The sequence below is a fragment of the Salvelinus fontinalis genome, chromosome 19, assembly GCF_029448725.1.
Source record: "Salvelinus fontinalis isolate EN_2023a chromosome 19, ASM2944872v1, whole genome shotgun sequence".
Classification (NCBI taxonomy): domain Eukaryota; kingdom Metazoa; phylum Chordata; class Actinopteri; order Salmoniformes; family Salmonidae; genus Salvelinus; species Salvelinus fontinalis.
This window is the reverse complement of record NC_074683.1, coordinates 26,030,756-26,056,185: the sequence shown is the minus strand read 5'-3', so window position 1 is coordinate 26,056,185 and position 25,430 is coordinate 26,030,756. Positions and strand designations below refer to the sequence as shown.

The 25,430-nt window shown below is 42.8% G+C and overlaps 1 protein-coding gene across 1 annotated transcript in view; it reads right to left on the bottom strand.

The window, feature by feature from the left end:
- ttn.1 (titin, tandem duplicate 1) overlaps positions 1-25,430 on the bottom strand; it is a 167,156-nt gene that overhangs the window by 53,804 nt on the left and 87,922 nt on the right. The window contains exons 127-160 of the mRNA XM_055871142.1: positions 23,823-24,131; positions 22,578-22,762; positions 22,280-22,409; positions 21,891-22,190; positions 21,463-21,780; positions 18,737-19,033; positions 18,261-18,560; positions 17,739-18,053; positions 15,440-15,588; positions 15,191-15,341; positions 14,716-14,997; positions 14,133-14,435; positions 13,586-13,888; positions 13,164-13,445; positions 12,679-12,978; positions 12,144-12,446; positions 11,730-12,038; positions 11,336-11,620; positions 10,824-11,123; positions 10,199-10,492; positions 7,042-10,011; positions 6,603-6,914; positions 6,115-6,399; positions 5,675-5,974; positions 5,142-5,546; positions 4,725-5,000; positions 4,316-4,615; positions 3,916-4,218; positions 3,522-3,821; positions 3,121-3,408; positions 2,711-3,013; positions 2,271-2,573; positions 1,061-1,366; positions 32-319 (exon numbers count right to left, since the gene is read on the bottom strand). Coding sequence (XP_055727117.1) covers positions 32-319; positions 1,061-1,366; positions 2,271-2,573; positions 2,711-3,013; positions 3,121-3,408; positions 3,522-3,821; positions 3,916-4,218; positions 4,316-4,615; positions 4,725-5,000; positions 5,142-5,546; positions 5,675-5,974; positions 6,115-6,399; positions 6,603-6,914; positions 7,042-10,011; positions 10,199-10,492; positions 10,824-11,123; positions 11,336-11,620; positions 11,730-12,038; positions 12,144-12,446; positions 12,679-12,978; positions 13,164-13,445; positions 13,586-13,888; positions 14,133-14,435; positions 14,716-14,997; positions 15,191-15,341; positions 15,440-15,588; positions 17,739-18,053; positions 18,261-18,560; positions 18,737-19,033; positions 21,463-21,780; positions 21,891-22,190; positions 22,280-22,409; positions 22,578-22,762; positions 23,823-24,131 — 12,354 coding nt within the window. The remainder of the gene's footprint in view (positions 1-31; positions 320-1,060; positions 1,367-2,270; positions 2,574-2,710; positions 3,014-3,120; positions 3,409-3,521; positions 3,822-3,915; positions 4,219-4,315; positions 4,616-4,724; positions 5,001-5,141; positions 5,547-5,674; positions 5,975-6,114; positions 6,400-6,602; positions 6,915-7,041; positions 10,012-10,198; positions 10,493-10,823; positions 11,124-11,335; positions 11,621-11,729; positions 12,039-12,143; positions 12,447-12,678; positions 12,979-13,163; positions 13,446-13,585; positions 13,889-14,132; positions 14,436-14,715; positions 14,998-15,190; positions 15,342-15,439; positions 15,589-17,738; positions 18,054-18,260; positions 18,561-18,736; positions 19,034-21,462; positions 21,781-21,890; positions 22,191-22,279; positions 22,410-22,577; positions 22,763-23,822; positions 24,132-25,430) is intronic.

Genomic DNA, 25,430 nt, shown 5'->3' with positions numbered 1-25,430 from the left:
TCGAGTCTTAAATACAATAATTTATGCTTACCGTAAACCTTGACAACAATTGTATACATCTTCATTCCGCTGCGACTTTCAAGACTCAGGATATATTTGCCCGCATCATATCTGTTGCAACTCTGGACTAACACCACAGTGTCAGTGTCGGTGCTCTTGATAACGATGCCTTGTCTTTCCTTGATGTTGCTGTTCATTTTTGCCCAGATCACCTTGGGAGTGGGACGACCCTTTATTGTGGCGAAAAGTCTCATTTGGGACCCAGCACGGAGCTCCAGAACCTCCTTCAGGTCAGCACTGAGTTCTGCCTCAGGAGCAACTGAAATCAAAGCAAGAAAACTTGTTTCAATCTACACAATGTTGGTTGTGTACATAGACTTAATTGTAAGCTCATTATAAACTTGAATACTTGAAAAACAAAGTTAATAAATATACATTGTGATAGAGGTGAGTTTCCCCCCTTACTTTGTAAAGCATTTTGCGCAGTAGAAAAGCTATGTATAAATCCAATCAATTATTATTATTATTATTATTCTTACATATTTTTTTTATTTTTTTATTTTACCGTTATTTTACCAGGTAAGTTGACTGAGAACACGTTCTCATTTGCAGCAACGACCTGGGGAATAGTTACAGGGGAGAGGAGGGGGATGAATGAGCCAATTGTAAACTGGGGATTATTAGGTGACCATGATGGTTTGAGGGCCAGATTGGGAATATAGCCAGGACACCGGGGTTAACACCCCTACTCTTACGATAAGTGCCATGGGATCTTTAATGACCTCAGAGAGTCAGGACACCCGTTTAACGTCCCATCCGAAAGACGGCACCCTATACAGGACAGTGTCCCCAATCACTGCCCTGGGGCATTGGGATATTTTTTTAGACCAGAGGAAAGAGTGCCTCCTACTGGCCCTCCAACACCACTTCCAGCAGCATCTGGTCTCCCATCCAGGGACTGACCAGGACCAACCCTGCTTAGCTTCAGAAGCTGATATGATCCTAAAGTTAGCCTACAGTATACTCATTCAATCGGGTTAGTATTAAAATGTTAGCATACCCAAAATGTCCTTTGCTACATGTTTGTCTGGCACTTCGCATGTTTCACTGAAGCCCACTTTGTTCACGGCAGACACACGCAGTTGATATTCAGATTTATCAATGAGGTTCTGAACAAGGTAGAATGTGTCCTGGAGGTTCTTGGGCACGTTGCATCTGATCCAGTCTGTTGCGTCTGTTCTCTTGCATTCAACAAGGTATCCCAGGATGGCACTGCCTCCGTTATTGGCTGGTTTAGTCCAGGTCAGGCTAATCGTGCTGTGGCTGACGTCAGTGACCATCGGGTTCACAGGGGGTCCAGGAGGATCTATTGAGGAGCACATTTATGTTATATAAAAGGTCATTCTAAATAAATATATATTTGAACATAATATAAAATCTACAGAGGGCAACATTACGGTAAAAGGTATTTAACAGAAGCTTTCATCTAAAGCGACTTACAGTCATGTGTACACACATTTTACATATAGGTGGTCCCGGGAATTGAACCCACTACTCTGGCGTTAAAAGCTCCATGCTCAACCAATTGAGCTACAAAGGACCATTAAAAGTAAGTATAAAAATGTATTTAATGTATATACACTGGGTGTACAAAACTTGAAGAAGGCCTTCCTAATATTGAGTTGCACCCCTTTTTGTCCTCAGAACAGTCTTAATTCATCGTGGACTCTACAAGGTGTCGAAAGCGTTCCACAGGGATGCTGGCCCATGTTGATTCCAATGCTTCCCACAGTTGTGTCAAATTGGCCGGATGCCCTTTGGCAGATCTTAAACCAAACCTGTGCGAATGGCACCTACTACCTTAACCCCGTTCAAAGACACTTACATTTTTGTCTTGCCCATTAACCCTCTGAATGGCACACATACATAATCCATGTCTTCATTATCTCAAGGCTTAAAAATCTTTATTTAACCGGTTTCCTCCCATTAATCTACAGTGATTGAAGTGGATTTAACAAGTGACATCAGTAAGGGACCATAGCTTTCACCTGGATTCATCTGGTCAGTCTATGTCATGGAAAGAGTTCTTAACGTTTTGTACACTCAGTGAATATATTAAAAGTATATTAAATAAATATCAAGTATACATTTTAATATTACAAGTAAATATAAATGTACATATTATAGGTAGATATCAAGCTACATATTATAGGTGCATTGTCATCCAGAATGATGTTGGGTAAATTGTTTTAATAAGTTTGGATACTTACTGATAGGATCGTGGGCTGAAGCCACAGTGGATGGCTCACTGGGTTTGCCAAGGCCAGCGTTGTTCAGGGCAATTACTCTGAATTCATACTCTGCTCCCTCTGACAGACCAGCAACTTCCAGGGTTCTCTCTATCAAGGCTTTCCTGTTCAGTTTCGTCCAGTTGACTTCCTTGGTTCCCTTCTTCTCCACCATGTATCCTAAGATGGTTGACTTGCCATCATCGGCTGGTTCCTTCCAGCTAACGGTCATGTGCTCTTTGGTGATGTTTGTGATGACTGGTGCCTCACATGCCCCAGGGACAGCTAAAAATAATGATTCAAGTATTAAACAAACACAGTTCTAGAGGCATTGTGCTGTGTGATAAGCGTGTCTGTTAAAGTATTTACTGCATTAAAACTACTGCATTAAAGTATATGAAAAAAGTAAATAGAAATCTTACTGAATGGATTCCTGGCATAGACGGGATCAGTCAAGATGGCTTCTCCAACCCCAAATCTATTCTCTGCGCGGACGCGGAACTGGTACTCTCGTCCCTCAATCAGTTTCTTTGTGGTGAGTTCAAACACATCACCCTGAATATGGGCTGCGACCTGAGCCCATTCAGCTCTACTGGTCTCACGTTTGTCAACAATGTAGTTTGTGATGTCCGAGCCTCCATCTGCAATAGGCGCCTCCCAACTAATCTGGACACTATTGGCAAACACGTCACCAAACTTGACAGAGACTGGTGGACCGGGGACATCTAAGAAGAAGAATATGTTTATGTTTCTTGATTATAATAAATGTAATATGTTTCTAGTTGAAAAAACAAATATCTTGAAATATATCTTTGTCTGTCTTTATACTTACCGAAAACCGTTAACTTAATTTCTCCAGTTTTGGATCCACTTGCATTTTCTGCCAAAATAGTATACTCTCCTGTGTGTTCCTTTGTTGCTCCAAGAAGCTCTATGCTGAAGAGATGTCTCAACTGGGACATCTTCAACATCTCAGAAGCTCTCAATACTTCCTCTCCCCTCTTCCATGTAACCTTGGGCATCGGTTTTCCAAACACCTCTGCCTCAAGAAGTACATTTGCTCCAGCCTTCACTGGCTTAAGCCTCTTCATTGGGATTCCAATTTCTACTCTTGGTGGCACTGAAATGATAATTGAGACATGGTCAGAAATGCACTAAAATCCAATCAAATCGATGGTATATACATATATTTGCTTAATTTAGAGGAAACAAATGTCAATGCAATATTCCTACCCTTCTCTGCAGAGACCAGAACTGGGTCTGTGATGTCTGATGCCCGGCTCATGTTGACAGCTGTCTTTGCGATGACTCTGAACTGGTACTCCATGTCTTCCTCCAGTCCAGTTGCAGTGTACTCTTCTCTGGGTACATTCTGACTGCTGGTGTTGCAACGGACCCATTTGTCTCCAGGGAGCCTCAGGGCCTCAACATAATATCCAATGATCTTGCTTCCACCGTCATTCTTTGGTCTAGTCCAGACCAAGTTGACTGCATTCTTGGTAACATCGAGAACCTCTGGTTTGCCTGGTGTGTCTGTGCAGGAATAAATCAAGTACACAATGTTTGAGGAAGAAGTCGTACGAGTTATGTATCATAATAGGAAAAAAGGAATTAAAAATACACATACCAACTGGTGTTCTTGCTGTGACAAAGTCAGACTTCTTGCTTGGCTTACTCTGTCCAGCACGATTGATGGCAGATACTCTGAAGTTGTATTCCAAGCCCTCAATAAGGCCTGCACAGGGATATTCCGTTGATCTGACAACTGAGTCGTTAGCCTTGACCCAAAGGAGGCTGTTCCTCTCTTTGCGTTCAATGTAGAAGCCAGTAATAGGGCTGCCACCATCGCTCTCAGGTCTGTCCCAGGCTACAAACATACAGTCCTTGTTGACCTTGGTGATGTGGCAGTTTAAAGGCTCACTGGGCACATCTATTGAAAAAATAAATCAAATAAAAACAAGTTTTAGATTAAGTGAACGATACAACAATACAACAGAGTTTTATTAGATTTTTTGTGCAAAACCCACCGAAGGGGAATTTGGCAATCATCCTGTCCGATGTAAGGGGGTCTGAGATTCCAAAGCGATTCTCAGAACGGACACGGAAGATGTATTCCTTTCCAGGGATGAGCTTTCCCAGTCTGCAGCCAGTCTTGCCACAGGACGATACAGCGTTTACCCAGTCGCCTCTGATCACGTCACACTTCTCCACTACGTAGTTTGTAATCTGGCTTCCGCCATCTTCAATTGGTGCTTTCCAAGAGAGTGTGCAGGCATCAGCGTCAATGTCACTGATCTCAAATGGAGGCTCAGGCGCTCCGGGGATATCTGAAACATTAATATACAGTCATTATCAGCATTCACATCTAACACAATTTTAATTTGAATAGTTTGAAAATAGAACCGACTAATTATTTTATGCAATTAAGATACAAACCTCTGATGATGATTTTAATATGCTGATCTACTTTAGCACAGCTGTTCTCAGCAACCAAACTGTATAGTCCACTGTCGGTTCTGGACACGTCTTTGATGATGAGCACACACATGTTTGCAGATTTGTGCACAGCAAGACGACTAGAGGAAACAACATTGTCTTCTCCTCGCATCCATGTGCAGGTTGGTGCTGGCTTTCCAGACACAAGAGCTTCCACTCTGAGTTTAGCTCCTGCTTTGGCAGACACAGCCTCCGCCATCATAATCTTGGGTTCCACTGAAAACCAAATAAAAAGGAATTTTTTGTTAACTTGATTTGATGAAAAATAATCCCTCATCACACACAAAAATCACAATTCTATTACGGTATGTGTGGATATGTTGTGAATAACATTGGTTGCAAAAAAAGAAAACTTACGCATCTGTTCCTTGATCTCATAAGCGTCCCTAGTTTCAGTGTACGAACTGCGACCCATGATATTTCTTGCAGCCACACGGAATCTGTACTTCATACCCTCCTTGAGTCCACTAACTGAAAGGGTTAAATTTTTAACAGTTGTGTATGCCATCCATTGTGGTTCTGGCTTCTCTTCCGCTGGTTCTTCCACAGGTGCAGGTACAGGTTCCGGAGGAGGAGCAGCTTCCTCTCCCTCTACTGGTTCTGCTGGTTCTGGTTCTGGTTTGGGTGGGATGAGCCCCATGTATTCAACTATATAACCATCTATCTTAGCTCCTCCATCACCCAATGGTTTCAGCCATCCCAGAAGTGCACTGTTCTTTGTAATTTCCAATACATCAATCTTCGGGCATGGTTCAGGTTTGCCTGGGAAGAAGAAAACCAACAAAAAGTTGTCAAAATTCAGGCTTAAATAATTGAAGGCTAGGCTTCTAGTGCATCTAATGAATGGTTCTTAGATCATTAATGAAACAGTCAAACAAAAGGGTACTTACTGACAGGATCAGATGCCATGTAGGACTTTGGCGAGACCTTCGCAACTCCAGGACCATATTCATTCACAGCCGTGACTCTAAAGAAATACTCTGTGCCTGAAACAAGTTTCTTGACGTTGGTTTCAGTCTGTTCAATATTGTTTGCGACTGGTCCCCAGGTCTTGCGGTCGATTTCACGCTTCTCAATAATGTAATGAGTGACTGCACTGCCACCATCGTTCTCAGGGGGTGACCATGCCAGTTTGGCGGACGTCTGTTTAATATCTGTGGCATCCAGACCCACTACAGGCCCTGGGGTATCTGTTGAGGGGAAAAACATGTAATCACATTGACATATTTATGTAGTACAACATATTATAAGATTATGGGCAGATATTCAAACTGCAAGCAGCAATAGAGCAATGCAGTAGTTCTGAGATGAGCGAAAACACACTACTTACCCAGTACTTTGACATTGACAAACACTGCCTTCTCCCCAGCTGGGCTGGACAGGGTCAGGGAGTATTTGCCTGAATCATCCCGTGTACTTTCAGGGATAACCAGGAAGGTCATTGTGTCAATGATGTCCACATGGCCCTTCCTGACAACGTTATCGACACCCATTCTTCTCCAGGAGACTTTGGGAGCTGGTCTTCCCTTGATGGTTGCCACCAGTCGGATGGGACATCCGGCCCTGACTGTCAGACCCTCCTTCAGACTAGCATCCATGTCAATTTCAGGTGCCTCTGTTGGTCGAAGAAGGTGTAGATAGATGTATTAGTGTGATGATACACTAATGATCTTTCACACAATGTAATTAAACTGAAATATGCCACATTAAACAAACTGTAGTACTATTTACTATTCACTGACTAAGTCGCTCGGGATAAGCCCATCTGCTAAATTACAAAAATGTGAATGTAAAATGTAAATGTATTTTAGGACTCACCAAGGATATCCTTGGGTTGCACGGGCATCGTAAGGTCCGCCGTTAAGCTCATACCGCATTGATTTTGAGCAGAAACGCGGAATTCATACCATTCATGATCATCCAGACTGGAGACAGTGAATTCACATACAATTAGCTGGGCTGCGACATTACACCTCTTCCACACCGTATCCTTGTTTCCCTTGATCCTCATTTCCACCACATAACCAATGATAGGAGCTCCACCATCACAAACAGGCTTTGTCCACTTCAGTGCTACTGAGGTCCTTGTACTGTCACCAACCTTCAGATTTGTTGGAGGGGCTGGGACATCTGAAAATGTCAAAACGAAATAAACAAACTGCATATTAACACAGATACTTTGGATATGCAAAGGCTAAAGCAAAACCTTTGTGAATGTATGATTTTATAATATTTAGATCTGCTGTACTATACATACCAAGAGAATCTCTGGCGGCGAGTGATCTTGAGGGTTTGCTTGGTTCACCAAGTCCTATTTCATTCTCAGCCCTGACGCGGAACTGATATTCATGATCACGCAGCAAACCAGTGACAGTCAGTTGGGTCGAATCAATGGAATGCTTTGTGCAAGGAGACCATCGTACTCCGAATTCTTCCTTTTTCTCCAGAATGTAACCAGAGATTTTCTTTCCACCATTATTCTCAGGAGGGTTCCATGTAACGGTCATCTCCTCCTTGGAGATCTTGATAACTTCTGGTGCTTCTGGAATGCCAGGTTTACTGAATTCGGTCCTTGCCACAATAGGTGCGCTCTCCACTGCAGGACCTGCCCCCATCTTGTTTTCTGCACGCACCCTGAATATATATTCATTTCCTTCTACAAGGCGGGTTACTTTAGCAGAGTTGGTGATCACAGCAGAAGAATGTATGGACCACACCATTCTCTTCTTCTCACACTTTTCTATGATGTAGTTATAAATTTCACATCCACCATCATCTTCTGGCATATCCCATGTCAACATGCACCTATCCACTGTAACACCATTTACAACTAGGTTGCTGATAGGACCAGGTCTATCAAGCACACACACATTCGCCCACCCAGTGGCTGTTCCAGCACTATTGGTAGCAGTGATGTTATATTTTCCAGTATCTCCACGTCTTGAGTTTGTCAACAGGAATTTAGAGAATTCTACACCGGCTTCTATTTGGAGCCTTGGGCTCTTGGTGATGTCCCCTGTGTCGTTCTCCTTTGTCCACTTTACTTCCGGAGCTGGTTTTCCCTTGACATCAGCTTCAATCGGAATGGCGTCACCGGCATTAACCACTAGAGTCCATTGCAACTTCATCTTGATCTCTGGCACCACTAACTGTTCTTTAACCTCAACCTCAGCAGTTGTCACCCAGTTGCTCTCACCTCCTTCATTCTTTGTCTGTACCCTGAACTGGTAAATTTCGTTTTCAATGCACTTGTCTGCCATGAAGTAAGTTTCCTTAATCGCACCCTTGTGCAGTCTCTCCCATTCTTCTGCCACTTTAGGTTTCTTTTCAACATGGTAGCCCAGGTTACGGCTGCCACCATCATAGTCTGGTCTCTTCCATTTCAGGAAGACGAATGTCTTGCCGATCTCAGAGATAATGAAGTCAATAGGGTCACCAGGCTTCTCAATGGGATCAACAGCAAGGATGGCTGTTTTGGTCTCTGTTGAAGGTCCAGCACCAATTTTGTTCTCTGCACTCACACGGAAGAAGTATTCACAACCCTCATGGAGTGGTGCCTTCATAAGGCGTTTGGTGCAATCATTTGATACCACTGTCCAATTCCTTTGACTAGGTTGACGGCTCTCAATAATGTACTGTGTTATTTCAGTTCCTCCATTATCCTCTGGGTTCTCCCAGGAAACCATGCAGGATTCTTTTGTCACGTAAGTGGTCTTCAGATTCTGACAGACGCCTGGAGTGTCAAGCACATTCACAATAATGGTAGCCTGTGCTTGACCACTGCTGTTTTTAGCAAGGATAGCATACTTTCCGTAATCTTGCCTTACTGCATCTGAAATCACCAGCTCAACCAGAGGGTAGTTGTTGTTCATCTCAGTACGCCTGTCTATGCCTAGAATCTTGGCATCCTTAGACCAAGTGATATCAGGATCTGGTCTACCTTTAACTCTAGTAACAAGGTTGATACTCTGTCCCACCCTAACTGTCAGAAGGTCACGGCAAGCAACATCAACTGTCAGCTCTGGGGGAACCAAAATGTCCTTGGCAAGGACTGTTTCTGAGAGCTCTGTAGGTTTTCCATCTCCAATAATATTGGAAGCGCTAATGCGGAACCTGTATTCCATGCCCTCAGTAAGTCCCATTGCTCTAAATGCGCACATCGGGATGAGATCCTTATGAACTTTCTCCCATTTGGTGCTGGCTGATTTCTGACATTCAACTATATAACCTAAGATGGGGCTGCCTCCATCTCTTGTTGGCTTGGTCCACACCAAGTCAGCATATGACTTGCTCCAGTCCCTCAGTTTAGGGTTTAATGGGGGTCCTGGCTTAGTAATAGGACGAGTGCACTTCACTGGATCTGATACAGGAGAGGGCTCGCTGACACCAGCAACGTTCTCAGCAAAGATTCTGAACTCGTAGCTGTTGTTCTCGAACAGACCTGATGCTCTGTATCGGAGATCCAATACAGGTGTCTTGTTGACGCGGATCCATTTCCCTGTCATTTCTCTGCGCTCTACTACATAGCCACTGACTGGACTGCCACCATCAAATTCGGGCAGAGTCCATTCTATGGTCACAGCATTCTCTGTGATATCAGAGCAGGTTGGCTGGCCTGGAGGGCCAGGTGGATCAAACATATGTTTGGCAATAGTGGGAGGACTCTCAAGTCCAGCACCAATGCCCACCTTGTTTTCTGCACGGACACGCAGAATATATTCACGACCTTTCTCCAATCGAGAAATTTTAGCCTTTGTACCAGTGCATCCTGAGCACACAACTGACCATGGTTCCCAAGCCTTTTTGGTATCCTTCTTTTCAACAATATAACACGTCAAAGGAGTGCCACCATCATCTTTAGGTGGTCTCCAGTTGATGACCATGTGGTCAGGGGTAACTTCAAGGATGTTGATCGGGCCAATGGGGGCACCTGGGACATCGAGCACAGTGACGTGCAGAGCAACAGTCTTGCTTCCAGCAGAGTTTGCCACGGTGAGGAGATACTCTCCAGTGTCACCTCTGACACATCCAGTGATGGTGAGAGATGTGTTCATGCCCTCAGTGTCAATCTTGACATTGCCCTTTGTTGCCAGTTCCTTTCCGTCACTCACCCACTTGGCTGTGGGAGTAGGAATTCCTTTCATGACTGCTGGGAGTACGATAGTGCTTCCAGCCTTGACAATCAAACCCTCAATAAGCTTCACATCCACTGAAATAGTTGGTGGCACTGAAAAAGAAAAAATAAGGTATCAATGTTAGACTTTGAGGCATGTGGGCTGTCATCATTTACTTTAGATTTGATCATTGGTGAAGGATTAAGTTTCCCCCTTAATATGTAAGCGCTTTGGGTGTCTAGAAAAGCACTTTATAAATCAAATAATTTATTTATTTATTATTAATCAAAGAAGTCTTACAGAGTTTCTCCTGGCAGGTTACAGGGACACTGGTGTCTGGACGGCTCACGCCAACAGCATTCTGGGACTTCACACGGAACCTGTATGTCTTTCCCTCCTCCAGTCCAGTGACATGGCTATGAGGATTGGTGACAGTCTTGAAGGTGACCCAGTCTTTTCCCTCACCCTCCTGGTGCTCAACGATGAATCCAGTGATCTCACTTCCTCCGTCGCGGTCTGGCCAATCCCATTGGAGCCAGACTTCAGTCTTGTCTACGTCGATGTGATGTAGATTCTTTGGTGGACCAGGTGGATCTGAAAGTCATTCAATTTTGAAAATCAAACGATGAATAGTAATAGATGGTTGATAAACATTTGGGAAATTGTCACCGAAGTGTTCAAAAACATATAGAATATAACTTTATTATCCATCTGAGGATGGCAAATATTTTTCTACCGTCCTCCGATTGGCAATAACATTCTAATCTATTTTATCCCTTACAGAAAAACACATGATTTCACATGTGGAAAATCATATGATATCACGTGAAATTTCTCATGTGAAGTCATGTGAAAACAATTGTTTTTGGAACACTTCCGTAAGGGTATTACATTCTATTCCATTCTTGTTATCATCAGTACTCACAAAGAGGATCAACAGCCTTGATCGGCGTCTTAGTCATGACGTAGGAACCTCTGCCAAACTGGTTCTCAGCAGCAACACGGAACAGATACTGGATGCCTTCCATAAGATACAGAGCCATCAGACTAGGCTTCTTGTTTGATGCAGCGACGGGCACCCATTTCTCAGCCGCCACGTCTTTCTTTTCCACAACGTAGTGAGAGATGACAGCCCCTCCATCATCCTCAGGAACCTTCCAGGTCAGGTAGGCTGACTCGCTGGTGATCTCAGAGATTTTCAGATCCCGAGGAGGTCCGGGTTTATCTAGATAAACACGCAAATATTAATCAATTAATCAACACAACATGTTCCTTTTTTACTTATTTAAATAAATGATATGTCCCAACAAACAAGCCGAAAATCAACAGCAGTACATTGCATTGTGTTAACTATGCATAATTCGAGCAACTATTTGTTGGGATTTTTCTCAAATAAACAAACTTCTTATTAATTGTTCTCAGTTAAATGTAACATACCTAAGGTGAGCACTGTGCATGTAGCGGACTTCTTTCCAGCTGCATTTTCAATAGTGAGTGTGTAGTTGCCGCTGTCTGAGCGGACACAGTTGAGCATAACAAGTTTGCTGCCAGTGGCAGTGGCAGCAATGGTACAACGATCTGCGGGAACCTCTTCTCCGTTCTTCTGCCATACTACAGTGGGAGGTGGCATGCCCTTGATCACTGAACTGAGAGTAATATTAGTTCCTACCATCGCAAGATGGTCACGGGACATATTGGCATCAAGCAGCAACTCTGGTTTCTCTGTATAGGGATACAACAAAATATATTATTGTACAAGTTGTACATAGAATTATTGATGATCATTTCCACATTGATATAAAGTAATAATAAATAAAGATGAACTACTTACCCAGTCTGTCATGTACTTTCACTGTTTGCTTACAAGGGGCAGGCTCAGAGGGTCCAGCAGCATTCACAGTGAAGACCCTGATGTTGTACTCTGCTCCGTCTTCCAGGCCCTTTAGAACATAGTTGCATTCTGGACACTCTTCAGGAGTCTCATTGCCCTGTGACCATTCTACTGCACCAACCTTCTGGTATTCAACAAGGTAACCAAAGATTTTGCCTTTGCCATCATGGCGAGGTAGCTGCCATTTCAGGCTTACGGTATCCTTGGTCTTGTCGATTGCCTCTGGCAGTACAGGGGGGCTGGGAGGAACTATACAGAGAGAAAATGCATCAGTTACCAATCCTAACTTCATATCAATCATTGACAATAGACCAAATAGCTTATTAGGCTTTTTAAAATAGTTAATAGACTTACCAATTGGATCTTTGGCAAGAATTGTGTTTGATGGGGGACTAGGGTCACCAGTGCCGATTTCATTCTCTGCCATAACCCGGAATTGATATTGACAGCCTTCAATAAGGTCAAGCACCCTGAACTGAGTAGTTGGGTAGAGGGGTTCTCTGGTGGCACGAGACCATCTCTTTGCAGCTGGCTCCTTCTTCTCCAAAATGTAGTTAGTGATGGGTTTGCCGCCATCACGAGGTCTGCTCCAAAGCACAAGGCAGTTGTCAGCATACACCTCCCTCACGTTGGGCATCTCTGGTGCCTCAGGCACTCCTGTAAAACACAGGATAACAAGTCACATTAGGAACAGCAACAATGGCACTCAAGTGGACAAAAAATAAGTAAATAATGTTTTTGTCCCAAATGGGACCCTATTCCCTGTATAGTGCATTACTTTTAGCCAAGGCCCACAGGGCTCTGGTCAAAAGTAATGCACTATATAGGGAATAAGATGCCATTTGAGAAACAACCTAAATAATTTCAATCTATTGCAGGGATTACGTACTGAAGAGATCTTTGGCTCTCATCTCCTCTGAATCCAGTGGGTCACTGATTCCGTACATGTTCTCAGCACAGATTCTCATGATGTACTCTTTTCCCTCAATCAACCTGGGTATTTTGCACGTCAACTTCGTCGAAGCAGATGTTACATTCCTCCAGATGTCACTATTGATGTCTCTCTGGTCAATGATGTAGTTGGACACGTCCACTCCACCAGAATCAATAGGAGGTTTCCAAGAGATCACCATAAACTCTCTGTGAACTTCATCAAAGATGACTGGACCAACTGGTTGTGTTGGGCGATCTGAATAGGAAACCATAATGTGTTGGTCACTTTGGTTCATAATTTATGATAATGGTTTGGTCACTTTGGTTCAAAACATGAACTTTGGTTCATCTACATTTGATTTTATTTTTTAACATAAATTAAACAAATAATATTAGAGGCCATTGATGTGAGATTTTCAGCTTGACTGAGTAACAACTTACCTACAACGGTCACATTGCAAATGCCCTTTCGAGAGCCGGTGCTGTTTTCAACCAGCACGCAGTATCTGCCGCTGTGCTCGCGCTTGGCTTTCATAAGGCCTAAAGTCATGGTGGTCAGTGAGTTTTTGAACTTGATGTGCTGATCTGCTTTCAGCTCTTCGTCATCTCTGTACCACATGATAGATGGAGAGGGCTTTCCGGTGTAGCGACCCTGGAGAGCCATGCTCTCTCCAACACGGATGATGATCTTGTCACGGAAGTCAAGCTCAATGGTTGGGGGTTCTGAAAAAGGACATTCAATATCATTACTATATTTCAAGATAAGATTTAAATTCAAAACAACCTCTGTTTTTGGTAATCTACAATCAAGTTTAATCAAAGTGATTTGGTAGAATCAAAGTAGAAAACGGCGACCATCTCACCAAGTTCATCTTTGCAGGTGATTGGTTTGGTGCAGAACGATGGCTTGCTGGGCCCAATTTCATTCACAGCGCTAACTCTGAACTCATAGGTGTCCCCATCTCTCAGACCGTCATAGGTGAATCTCCTCTCCATCAGTTTCTCCTTGGTCAGACGTGTGAACTTGTCCTTGCCGATCATACGGGCCTCCAGGATGTACTTGGTGACTTCTGACCCTCCGTCAGACACAGGAGGTTTCCATGTTAAGCTGATATAGTCTCTATGAACTGCTGTTACTTCAAGGTCCTCTGGGCGGTCTGGAACGGCTGGGTAACACAACACAATAGATTAGTCATCACATCACATTTTTTAGATGTCTGAATAAGAAAGGACTTTTTTTTAAACATTTATTTTTTAAAGGAGTGGGGCAGTTAGGAGAGAGTGCTGAAAGAACCCATACGGGCAGTGGTACAATGTACTGTACATGTGCTTGAGAGGCAGCGGGTTATACCGCTTGACCACCCCAGGCCAAGAAAAGGTAATCTAGTTATGTATGTAGACCAGACTTACTGATGGGATCCTTTATGATGATTTCGCATGCGGTGTTAACGAAAGGTCCAACTCCAATGGAGTTCTCAGCTGCGATTCTAAAGAAGTAAGCTTTTCCGTTCTGCAGTCCGTGGGCCACAGCAGTGTGTCTGGTGACTGTGTAGGACAGGGTAGTCCAGGCCTTCCTCTCCACATCGCGTTTCTCAATGATGTAGTTGGTGATGGCAGAACCACCATCATCCTCAGGACAAAACCAGTTCAGCTTGCAGGAGTCGCTAGTAAGGTTCTCTGCGGTGAAGGGTACGCCAACTGGACCAGGGACATCTGAGGAAGAACATGAAAGATTGTGAGACTTCTGTTCTATTTGTGGTAACATGCATGGTTGTTATTGAGCTGCTACAGGGACAGCAGAGAACAAATAAAAATAAGTTGTGTACAAGAGATAATAACTTGTGTACACAAGATTGTTTCTCCACATTACAATCTAATTAAAGTATCTCAACTTGAGTATCACACACACTTCTTTATGTGTCGTCCTGGTTCTGCATGTGTATGAGTTCCTATCTTATTTATTGATTATTTCCTGTAATTTCTACACACTTACCCAGGACATCAACAATGATAGATCTCTTCTTTTCTCCTCCTGAGTTAGCAGCAGTCAGAGTATAGACTCCTTGGTGTCTTCTGGTGCAGGGCTTGATGACCAGCGATGAGCTGATAGCGGTGGTCTCAACTGCACTTTCTGGTGGTAGAGCACCGTCATCACGGCTCCATGTGATCTTTGGAGCAGGCTGGCCAGACACAAAGGCCAGGATGCGGATCACACCACCGGCATGGACTACCATCCTTTCCTTCACTGTGGCATCAAGGTCAACCTCAGGAGCAACTGCGATAGGCATAAAAACATAATAGTATCATTCCATTTATCCCAAAGATCAACTAGATCACAATTTCAGGGAGCAGATGAATTTTAAACCATGATATTATCATATGTGGATATAAACAGGTCAATAAAGAAAAGCTCTCCTAAAACAAGAGATCATAATTTCAAGAAGGAGAAATTTAAGAAGTTAACTCACTTGTTCTGTCTTCAACCTTAATAGCGTCTGGGACTTCACCGGGTTCGCTGGGGCCTGCAGCATTCAATGCTGTCACTCTAAACTTGTAGAATCCACCGGTCTTCAATCCAGTAATGACCAACTTGGTGCTTCTGTGCTCCTTGTCTTTAGCCTGAAACAAAAACATATGTTATGTAAAACTTGTGCACATACAGGTTACCTTATTGGGGAAAAAAACATTAAAATTACAAAAACAATCATTATACTTACTTTAACCCATTTGTCTGTTCCATCCTCTGAGTATTCAACAATGTATCCCGTGATCTTAGATCCACCATCCTTCAGAGGTGGGATCCAGACTAGATCCACTGATGACTTGGTCCAGTCTGTGACCTTTGGTGTTGGAGGTCCAGGGACGGCTACACAATAAAATTCAAACCATGTTTAAAACACTGAAATATGGTTGAAAAATCTGTGCAATAAGCTATCAAAAACAAAAAAACTACAAGTAGGCATTGGTCTGAAGCCGAAAAAGGAAGGACATTCACATGAGCACCACCCATCCACCCATGCTCAACCAAGGTCTTCCAGCACACAGCTTTGAACTACTACAGTAGATATGTTGGTCTATTGTTCTTCAGAAAATGGCTGAATCTCAAACCGAACACTTCAAACCCGCTGGGCACAGAATTATTTTATTTTTTATATATTAACTTTATTTAACTAGGCAAGTGTAACGGCTGTCATATTCTTCCTCCTCCTCGGACGAGGAGAGGCGAGACGGATCAGACCAATACGCAGAGTGGTTAGTGTTCATAATGATTTATTATAACGAAAACTGAACACTGAAATACAAAACAAATAAACGAAGTGCAGAAACCTATACAGTACCGTGTGGTGAAAACACTAACACGGAAACAAACACCCACAAAACACACGTGAAACCCCGGCTGTCTTAGTATGATTCTCAATCAGGGACAACGATTGACAGCTGCCTCTGATTGAGAATCATACCAGGCCGAACACAAAATCCCAACATAGAAAATCACACATAGACAAACCCACCCAACTCACTCCCTGACCAACTAAATAAATACAAGACAAAGGAAAACAGGTCAGGAACGTGACAGCAAGTCAGTTAAGAACAAATTCTTATTTACAATGACGGCCTACCTCAGGCCAATTGTGCACCACCCTATGGGACTCCCAGTCACAACTGGACGTGATGCAGCCTGGATTTGAACCAGCACTCGATCACTTGATATGCTCGTTCATGAGCCAATCAAGTACGTTTCAAAAATAGTCTGAATAAGTCAACATAAATCAAGAAATCTTAAAACATCTACAATTATTTGCAGAGCTGGTCTTAGTCGCACTTCTAGCAAAGGACTGTAGTGCTTGAAGGGGTGTTATTTCTGATGTTTCATAATGGACACGAAAGCTAGCTAGCTAATGGACAAGTTCTCTAGCTAGCTTACCCTGAGCCAGCCACTTTATATGAAACGAAATTGCAGCTAACCACGGCTAGCTAGCAGCAAGCAGTCTACAACAAGCCAAATCAGCTGATGCAATCACTGGCGACTGATAGACTTGGACATATTCTGTGCGGAAGTAGAGAGATGTAATTTTCTTTTTACAACTCTTGTCACTCCCTGAGTGCACTGCCCATGTTTCATAGCAAGTCATACTAGCTACTACAAGACCGCTCCCAGGAGAATGTGCACAAATAGATTTTATAATGTGGAATATTGGTAAGTGGCAGTTGGGATGTCGAGCGTGCATCGTCTCAATGCTCATTTTGGTCAAAACACTTGCAGACTCGATTGATCACTATCGAACACATCAGCAAGTGGCCACTCGATAAAGGGCTTAAGGGCGATTTAGCCAATGTGTATGCAGGTTGATTAGGCTTCAAACCTTCTCAAACAGTTATTCTAATTCCTAATTATATGGCAGCAGCTGTGTTGTTGCCAAGCAACTGAGTTGTTTGACCCGGTGCTAGAACTCTGAGCTTCGGCTGAAAAATATGTTAGCATTGTCAGAAATGCTACAAAAAGGTAGCATATCATTGGTTCTTAATGGACCGAAATGGGCACATGAGAGCGATAAATTATACATTTAATAAAAACTGTTGCACCCACAAACTTAGTCAATCCAATGGATGCTATGGTCACTTTATGGATGCTTTATGGATGTTAATCTGACGTCTAAAAGTTAAACTAGGTGTTTGCAGAAAATGCTATGTAAACTCAATTGCCAACGATCCTGTTATAATTTCGGTTTGTGGTTCTCAGCCGGACAGGTCATGATGAGCGGCAGGGAGTGTGGTGTAAGTGAATTTGCACATTTTCATCGACATTAGTGTCATATTCACTAAGATATGATGGTTGAGAGATTTATATTTAACATTGAGCTTCAACCAGTGCCATACTTAAGTATCGTACTGTCAACTGGTGCAACCTTTACAAACTTGCCTTAAGCCAAGTGAGATGGAGGACAGTTGTCAAGGGCCTATGATATTTTAAACAGCCACGGGCAGAAGTAAAATCAAGTATCATACAATACTTACAGATAGGATCTCTGGCAAAGATGGGGTCGGTGCACGCGCTAGGAGGTCCACATCCTGCTGCGTTGATAGCTGTGACCCGGAAGAGGTACTGTGACCCCTCAATGAGTCCAGTCACATTATGGGACACCCCGAAAGCCATGGCCCGGATGGGGTCGCGCGTCACTCTGTTCCAGCGCTTAGAGGTGGTTTCCTTACGCTCCAGCCAATAGCCAGTCACTGGACTGCCTCCATCGTCTTCTGGTTCTTCCCAGTTGACCATCATAGAATCATGGTCAACAGCTGAAATGGTTGGCTTTTCGCATTGGCCAGGAACAGCTTTATGAAAAACAAACAAACATGAATTCTGTTCATCTTGACTTCAACATTCTCAGGTTTTTCATCAGACTTGTGTATTATGATGTGAATGGTCACTGTAAAGCACTTTGTGACAACTATGAATGAAAAAAAGGGCTTTCTATATACATCTTATTGATTGATGCAAATCCTTTCATGAAAAGATAATATTTTGCTCTCTACACTTACCATAGAGTTTCCTGGCTTCTTCAGGTTCACTGTCCAGAGGCTCTCCAACTCCATATTTGTTCTGAGCACAAATTCGGAACACATACTCATGCCCTTCCATCAGGCCCTCCACCGTCCAGATACGCTCCTTGGGTTCGTTGGTCACAGGGATCCATGTCTTCCTGTTGGCTACACGCCTCTCAATGACGTAGTTGGTCACTCTGGAGCCACCGTCATCCTTAGGTGGCAGCCATGACAGGGTGATCTTCTCAGCGTCGACCTCCTCAAACTTCACAGGACCGGATGGTGGTCCAGGACGTCCTGAAGAAAGGAAGCGATACCATTTGTTAAGTGAAAATAAAACTTTTAATAATGTAATTTGTTGATTTTGGCTGTGAAAATATGATAATAAAGCATGTTGAATTTCAACATTGATATGTAAGTCTGCCTGGATAAGAGCATCTGCTAAATTACTAAAATGTAAAGAAGAAGTTTACCCAAGACGTTGAGTCTCATCTCCTTGGAGGCCTTTCCTAGGCTGTTACTGGCTGTGATAGTGTAGAGGCCTGTATCTGAGCGCTTTCCCTGCTGGATCAGCAGTATGCAGCTATCATCAGACACAATCTTGTTGATGTGCTCGTCATATGCAACCTCAACCTTCTCGTCACCCTTGTGGGCTGGAGCCTTGAGCCAGGTGAGAGTGGGGAATGGACAGCCCCTGATCTTTGCCTTGATGCTGATATCAGCTCCTTGTTCAACCTCCATGAACTCCTCCAGTTCAATAGCAGGAGCACCTGAGAGATAAACAATGGCATCCATTTTAGAAAATCACTTATTTTCTTTTAGACACTAAACACCTTTTAACACCTAACTCCAGAGGCGTCATGCCCATAGGGGGCACATCAGATTCACCTTCAGATTTGTCCTCTTTAAAAAAATATCTATATATACTGTATATACATGTATATTTTTCTCTATCTCTGTAATACTACTAGCCACCTAGTAATTTTATGAAGTTGGCTTTAGCTATCCCAAATAATTTCCAAAACTCGTAACTAGCTACCAAGAAGCGATTTCAGGTAAATCGATCAAGTTAGAGTAGATAGCTTGTATAACTATCTTAGCTGGCATGCCTGCTGGCAAGGTTGGTAGATTTTAGAAATGCAAGCAATAACTAAATGTACTGAATAATTCCTTTAAATTTTACCCAGATTTCAGCAGATATGCAGAGAAGCATATTTAGGAAGAAAGTAACCCCCAGTCAGGAGGATATAGACAGGTCAAGAGGTATGCTTAGAAATGCAGAAAAATACTTATATATTTTTCACATAGAATTAACCATAATTATTATGGCTCTAGATTGCAGAAAAGGGCTGTTTCAGGTGTTTGAAAAATGGAAAAATCGTGCCCAATTTAAACGGCCTCGTACTCTATTCTAGATCGTACAATATGCATATTATTATTACTATTGGATAGAAAACACTCTCAAGTTTCTAAAACTGTTTGAATTATATCTGTGAGTAAAACAGAACTCATTTGGCAGCAAACTTCCAGACAGGAAGTGAAAAATCTGAAAACAATGCTCTGTTCCAGGGCCTGCCTATTCAATTGCTTAATATTTATGGATTTGCATGCACTGCATACGCCTTCCACTAGATGTCAACAGGCAGTGGAAGGTGGAATGGGGTGTCTAGCTTGATCTGAGGTCGAACAAGAGCTCTTGGAATGACGTGACCAGAATTTCCTTTCTCTACCTAGGCGCGGGAAGGACATCAACATTGGCTTCTGAAAAGTGTTCGGTATACACGGTGCATGTCTCCGGCTCTGATTTTATTTGATAGATGTGATAAAAACATCATGAAGTAGTGTTTTTCAACCGAGTTGTATCAGTTTATTCAACGTTTATTGCGACTTTTGGAATTTTCCTTTCTTTGCGTCAGGAGAAGATGGGCATGTTCACGCCACATGGCTAGCTAAGGTTGCTAATTCGACAGGAGAGAAGGACATTCTAAAACCAAACAACGATTTATTCTGGACAAAGTGCTCCTTGTACAAGATTCTGATGGAAGCTCAGCAAAAGTAGGAACAATTTATGATGTTATTTCGTATTTCTGTGGAAAATGTTGAGTCCTATTTTCCGCCCTTTTTGCGGGCGCTGTCTCGCTATAACGTAAGCTCTTTGTTATGGTAAAGTTATTTTTTAAAATCTAACACGCCGGTTGCATTAAGAACTAGTGTATCTTTCATTTGCTGTCCAACATGTATTTTTTAGTAAAGTTTATGATGAGTTCTTTGGTCAGATTAGGTGAGTGTCCAAAATATCTCCGGACAATTTGGTGAATCGATGCTACATATTCACAATGTATAACCACGGTTTGCAGTTCAAAATATGCAAATTTTCGAACAAAACATAAGTGTATTGTATAACCTGATATTATAGGACTGTCATCTGATGAAGTTGGTCAAGGTTAGTGATTAATTTTATATCTTTTGCTGGTTTTGCGATCGCTACCTTTTGCTGCTGATAAATGCATTTGTGTGTTTGGCTATTGTGGTAAGCTAATATAATGCTATATTGTGTTATCGCTGTAAAACACTTAAAAAATCTGAAATATTGGCTGGATTCACAAGATGTTTATCTTTCATTTGCTGTACACCATGTATTTTTCATAAATGTTTTATGATGAGTATTTAGGTATTTCACGTTGCTCTCTGTAATTATTCTGGCTGCTTTGGTGATATTTTTGATGGTAGCTGCAATGTAAAACTATGATTTATACCTCAAATATGCACATTTTCAAACAAAACATAAATTTATTGTATAACATGTTATAAGACTGTCATCTGATGAAGTTGTTTCTTGGTTAGTGACTAATTATATCTCTATTTGGTCGGTTTTGTGATAGCTACCTATGCAGTAGAAAAATGGTGAAAATATGCAGTTGAGTCTTTTGCTATTGTGGTTAGCTAATAGAAATACATATTGTGTTTTCGCTGTAAAACATTTTAAAAATCGGAAATGGTGGCTGGATTCACAAGATGTTTATCTTTCATTTGCTGTATTGGACTTGTGATTTCATGAAAATTATATTATATGATATCCCTGTCGCGTTAGGCTAGGCTATGCTAGTCAGCTTTTTTGATGAGGAGGATCCCGGATCCGGGAGAGAGAAGCGGTAGAGTTAAATGAAGCAACCATCTTTCCATCTTTATATCAACTTACGTGTCTGGTCTTGGATGACGACTGGTCCAACGGTAGATGATGGTCTGCTGGGGCCGGCTTCGTTCACGGCCTTGACACGGAACTCATACTCTTCTCCTTCAGTCAGGTCCTCAATCTTGAAGGTGAGGTCATCAATATCACGTCTGTTGCACTGTCTCCAGGACTGCTTCTGAGATCCACTACTGTCCCAGCACAGACGTTCAACAGTGTAGTGTGTCACTGGAGCTCCACCGTCATTCCTGGGTGGCTTCCAAGTCAGGGTGGCTGTGCCCTTAGTCACTTCTTGAATCTTTACCCTTGTGGGAGCATCAGGAGGATCTGAACAAAAAGAATACAAGGAATGATTAGAAACGGCTGGTACAATATAACAGGTGTGTGTTCTATAGAACAGGTTGGCTCTGTGGATGAAGTGAATGTTGTTCACTTACGGATAGGATCTCTAGCCTTTGAATGTTCAATGGTCTCAACTAGTGGTCCAAATCCAAAGCGGTTCTCCGCCCGGATACGGAACAGGTAATCCTGTCCCTCAATGAGGTCGGGCACAATAAAGGACTGGGCAGCACAGGCTGGGTTGCACTTGGTCCAAGCTTTTCCTTCCACAGTCTTCTTCTCAATGAAGTAACTCTTGATCCTCTCACCACCGTCACTATCTGGAGCCTTCCATGTAAGTCTACATGTACCTCTTGTGATGTCTGTGACTTTGAGGTCTTTGGGTGGGCCAGGCAGATCTGAAAATAAGGTTTTGCCAATGGTTAGGAATCTTGTAAAAGACTTGGCCCATTTGTTTATCCACGTGTGTTATTTTGTTTTTACTTACCAAGGACATTGACTCTGACTTTCATGTTCTTGTGTCCAGCTGCGTTTTCCGCTGTGATGATGTAACGTCCGGCATGTTTGAGGTGGCTCTCAGGGATGGTGACAACTGATGTTGTATCAGTTGACACGATCTGAGTAGAGACATTTACAAAATACACAATGATTATTACATGAGACTTGAAAACATAAAAAATGGTTTGGATCGAACAAAACAAAAGTAGAAAATAACTATTCCTTTAAAAAAGAACAAAGCTTGGATTTCTATAGATTTCTCTATTGTATTTGTATAGATTCATTACCTTTGAATCGATTGGAAGGATATGGATCTCATTCTTCTTCTCGGTCTCTGCTGTTCCATCCTTGAACTCCCATGTAACTTTAGGAGTGGGACGGCCGGTGATGAGAGCTGGGATTTTAATGGTAGTTCCAGCTCTGCAGGACAACAGCTCATGGGCGCTGACCTCCAGAGTAATGTTTGGTTCAGCTGTGAAATTAAAAAGTACATTATTATAGTAAAAAGCATAGTATAGTACATCAGTAAAACTCAAATCAACAAGCCAAACTCACACATAATTAAGTGATAATGCCCGAGAAGCCGGTGTTTGGTGGATATATTGGCACGAGTCTCGTGCTGGTAAACCGTGGCAAAATGTCCTCCAAACACCAGCTTCGAGGGCATTATCACTTTTATACAACAGGTTACCAACATATTCAAATAATAATTCATATATTTTAATTAAAAACATTATTTTTATGAATAAATACTATTTCATCCTTCCACAAGATATAGTCCCGACACAAATCTATGGTTGCTACCCAAGCCGGCTGGTCGTTCGTTCTATCGGTTCGATTGCCAGAGACACGACCCAGTCATTCAGTCTTTTTGTTCTGTATCTATGGACACAACCTAATCGTTCATTCTAAGTGTTCCATTGTCATACTGGCTGGCTTGCTAGCTAGCCAACTATGGCTAACTTACAATCAAGTCGAAAAGGTGCAGCCAGAATAACAGCAAAGTAGCTGAATATTCATTTGTTAAAGCTGTTTTCTAGTGACATTTATTTAGATACATCCATAACAATGAGCTAATGAAAATGTACTCACTCGTCAGGACACTGTTGTTCAGAGGAGCTAGCCAACAACATGGCTAACACAATCACTTCAAACTGAAGCTGGAAAGACTGCAAACTAGCTGCACTTCGTTTCGTTTGACTTTTTCTAATGGTCTATTCTTTGTATATATCCATAAAAATTATGCCAGCTGATTCATGATTTCCGACTGTCTGAGAAACGCTACCTGTCTGTCTGTCTGGTCCAGACTCGTTCATTACTATGGCACAGCTGGGGATCGAATTTGATATTGAAACAATGTTGCAAATGTCAGAGAGACAAACAGCAAGGTTTATACAAATCTCCGCTGTTGAAAACAAAATTTTAGTCTAAAAGAAATGTGAGATAATGTCTAGATGCTTTTTACAGTGCCAGTTCAGTTTGTTGTCAGACAATGGCATAGAAGTTGGCAAGGCAACAGAGCTGAGACTTACTTAAGATGTCCTGGACAGTGATGTCAGCAGAACGTGCGCTTGGTTCAGATTTGCCAGCAGCGTTGACAGCGGTGACTCTGAATCTGATCTTCTGGCCTTCTTTCAGGTCTGGAACAGTGATCTCAGTGGTAGGGTGCAGCTTCTCAGGGTCACTGACTCTCTTCCAATCTAGGGAGTCTGTGTCCTGAACCTCAACGATGTAGCCCTTGACTGGGCTGCCGCCATCTTTCTCTGGTGGGGTCCAGGTGAGAGTGACGCTGGTCTTGGTCTTGTCCTTAACAACTGGCATTCCTGGTGCACTTGGGGGATCTGAAAAAAAGTCAATGCAAGTTTTACCCAAATGTAATTATGCATGTATTTAATCCTTATTCAAACAGAAAGTCCCGTTGAGGTCAGAAGATCTCTTTCCAAAGGGGAATCTGCCATAATAATGAATAATGATATAGTCTTCTTGACATACAGTGCATTCCCGAAAGTCATCAGACCTCTTGACTTTTTCCACATTTTGTTACGTTACAGCCTTATTCTAAAATTGATTAAAAAAAACAATTCCCCTTCATCAATCTACACACAATACCCCATAATGACACAGCAAAAACAGGTTTAAAAATCTTTGCAAATTTTACAAATATCACATTTGGCAGCAATTACAGCCTCGAGTCTTCTTGGGTATGACGCTACCAGCTTGGCACACCTGTATTTGGGGAGTTTCTCCCATTTTTCTCTGCAGATCCTCTCAAGCTCTGTCAGGTTGGATGGGGAGCGCCGCTGCACAGATATTTTCAGGTCTCTCCAGAGATGTTCGATCGGGTTCAAGTCCGGGCTCTGGTTGGGCCACTCAAGGACATTCAGACACTTGTCCCGAAGCCACTCCTGCATTGTCTTGTCTGTGTGCTTAGGGTTGTTGTCCTTTTGGAAGGTGAACCTTCGGCCCAGGCTGAGGTCATGAGTACTCTAGAGCAGGTTTTCATCAAGGATCTCTCTGTACTGCTCCGTGCATCTTTCCCTCAATCCTGACTAGTCTCCCAGTCCCTGCCGCTGAAAAACATCCCACAGCATGATTCTGCCACCACCACGCTTCACCGTAGGGATAGTGCCAGGTTTGCTCATGACGTGACGCTTGGCATTCAGGCCAGAGAATCTTGTTACTCATAGTCTGAGAGTCCTTTAGGTGCCTTTTGGCAAACTCTAAGCGGACTGTCTTGTGCCTTTTACTGAGGAGTGGCTTCCGTCTGGCCACCACCATAAAGGCCTGATTGTTGGAGTGCTGCAGAGATGGTTTACCTCTCGAAGGTTCTCCCATCTCCACAGAGGAACTCTGGAGCTCTGTCAGAGGGACCATCGGGTTCTTGGTCACCTCCCTGACCAAGGCCCTTCTCCCCTGATTGCTCACTTTGACCGGGCCACTGTGTTCTTGAGGAACTTCAATGCTGCAGAGATTTGTTGGTATCCTTCCCCAGATCTGTGCCTCGACACAATCCTGTCTCGGAGCTCTACGGACAATTACCTTCGACCTCATGGCTTGGTACTGTCAACTGTGGGAGTTTATATAGGCAGGTGTGTGTCTTTCCAAATCATGTCCAATCAATTGAATTTACGACAGGTGGA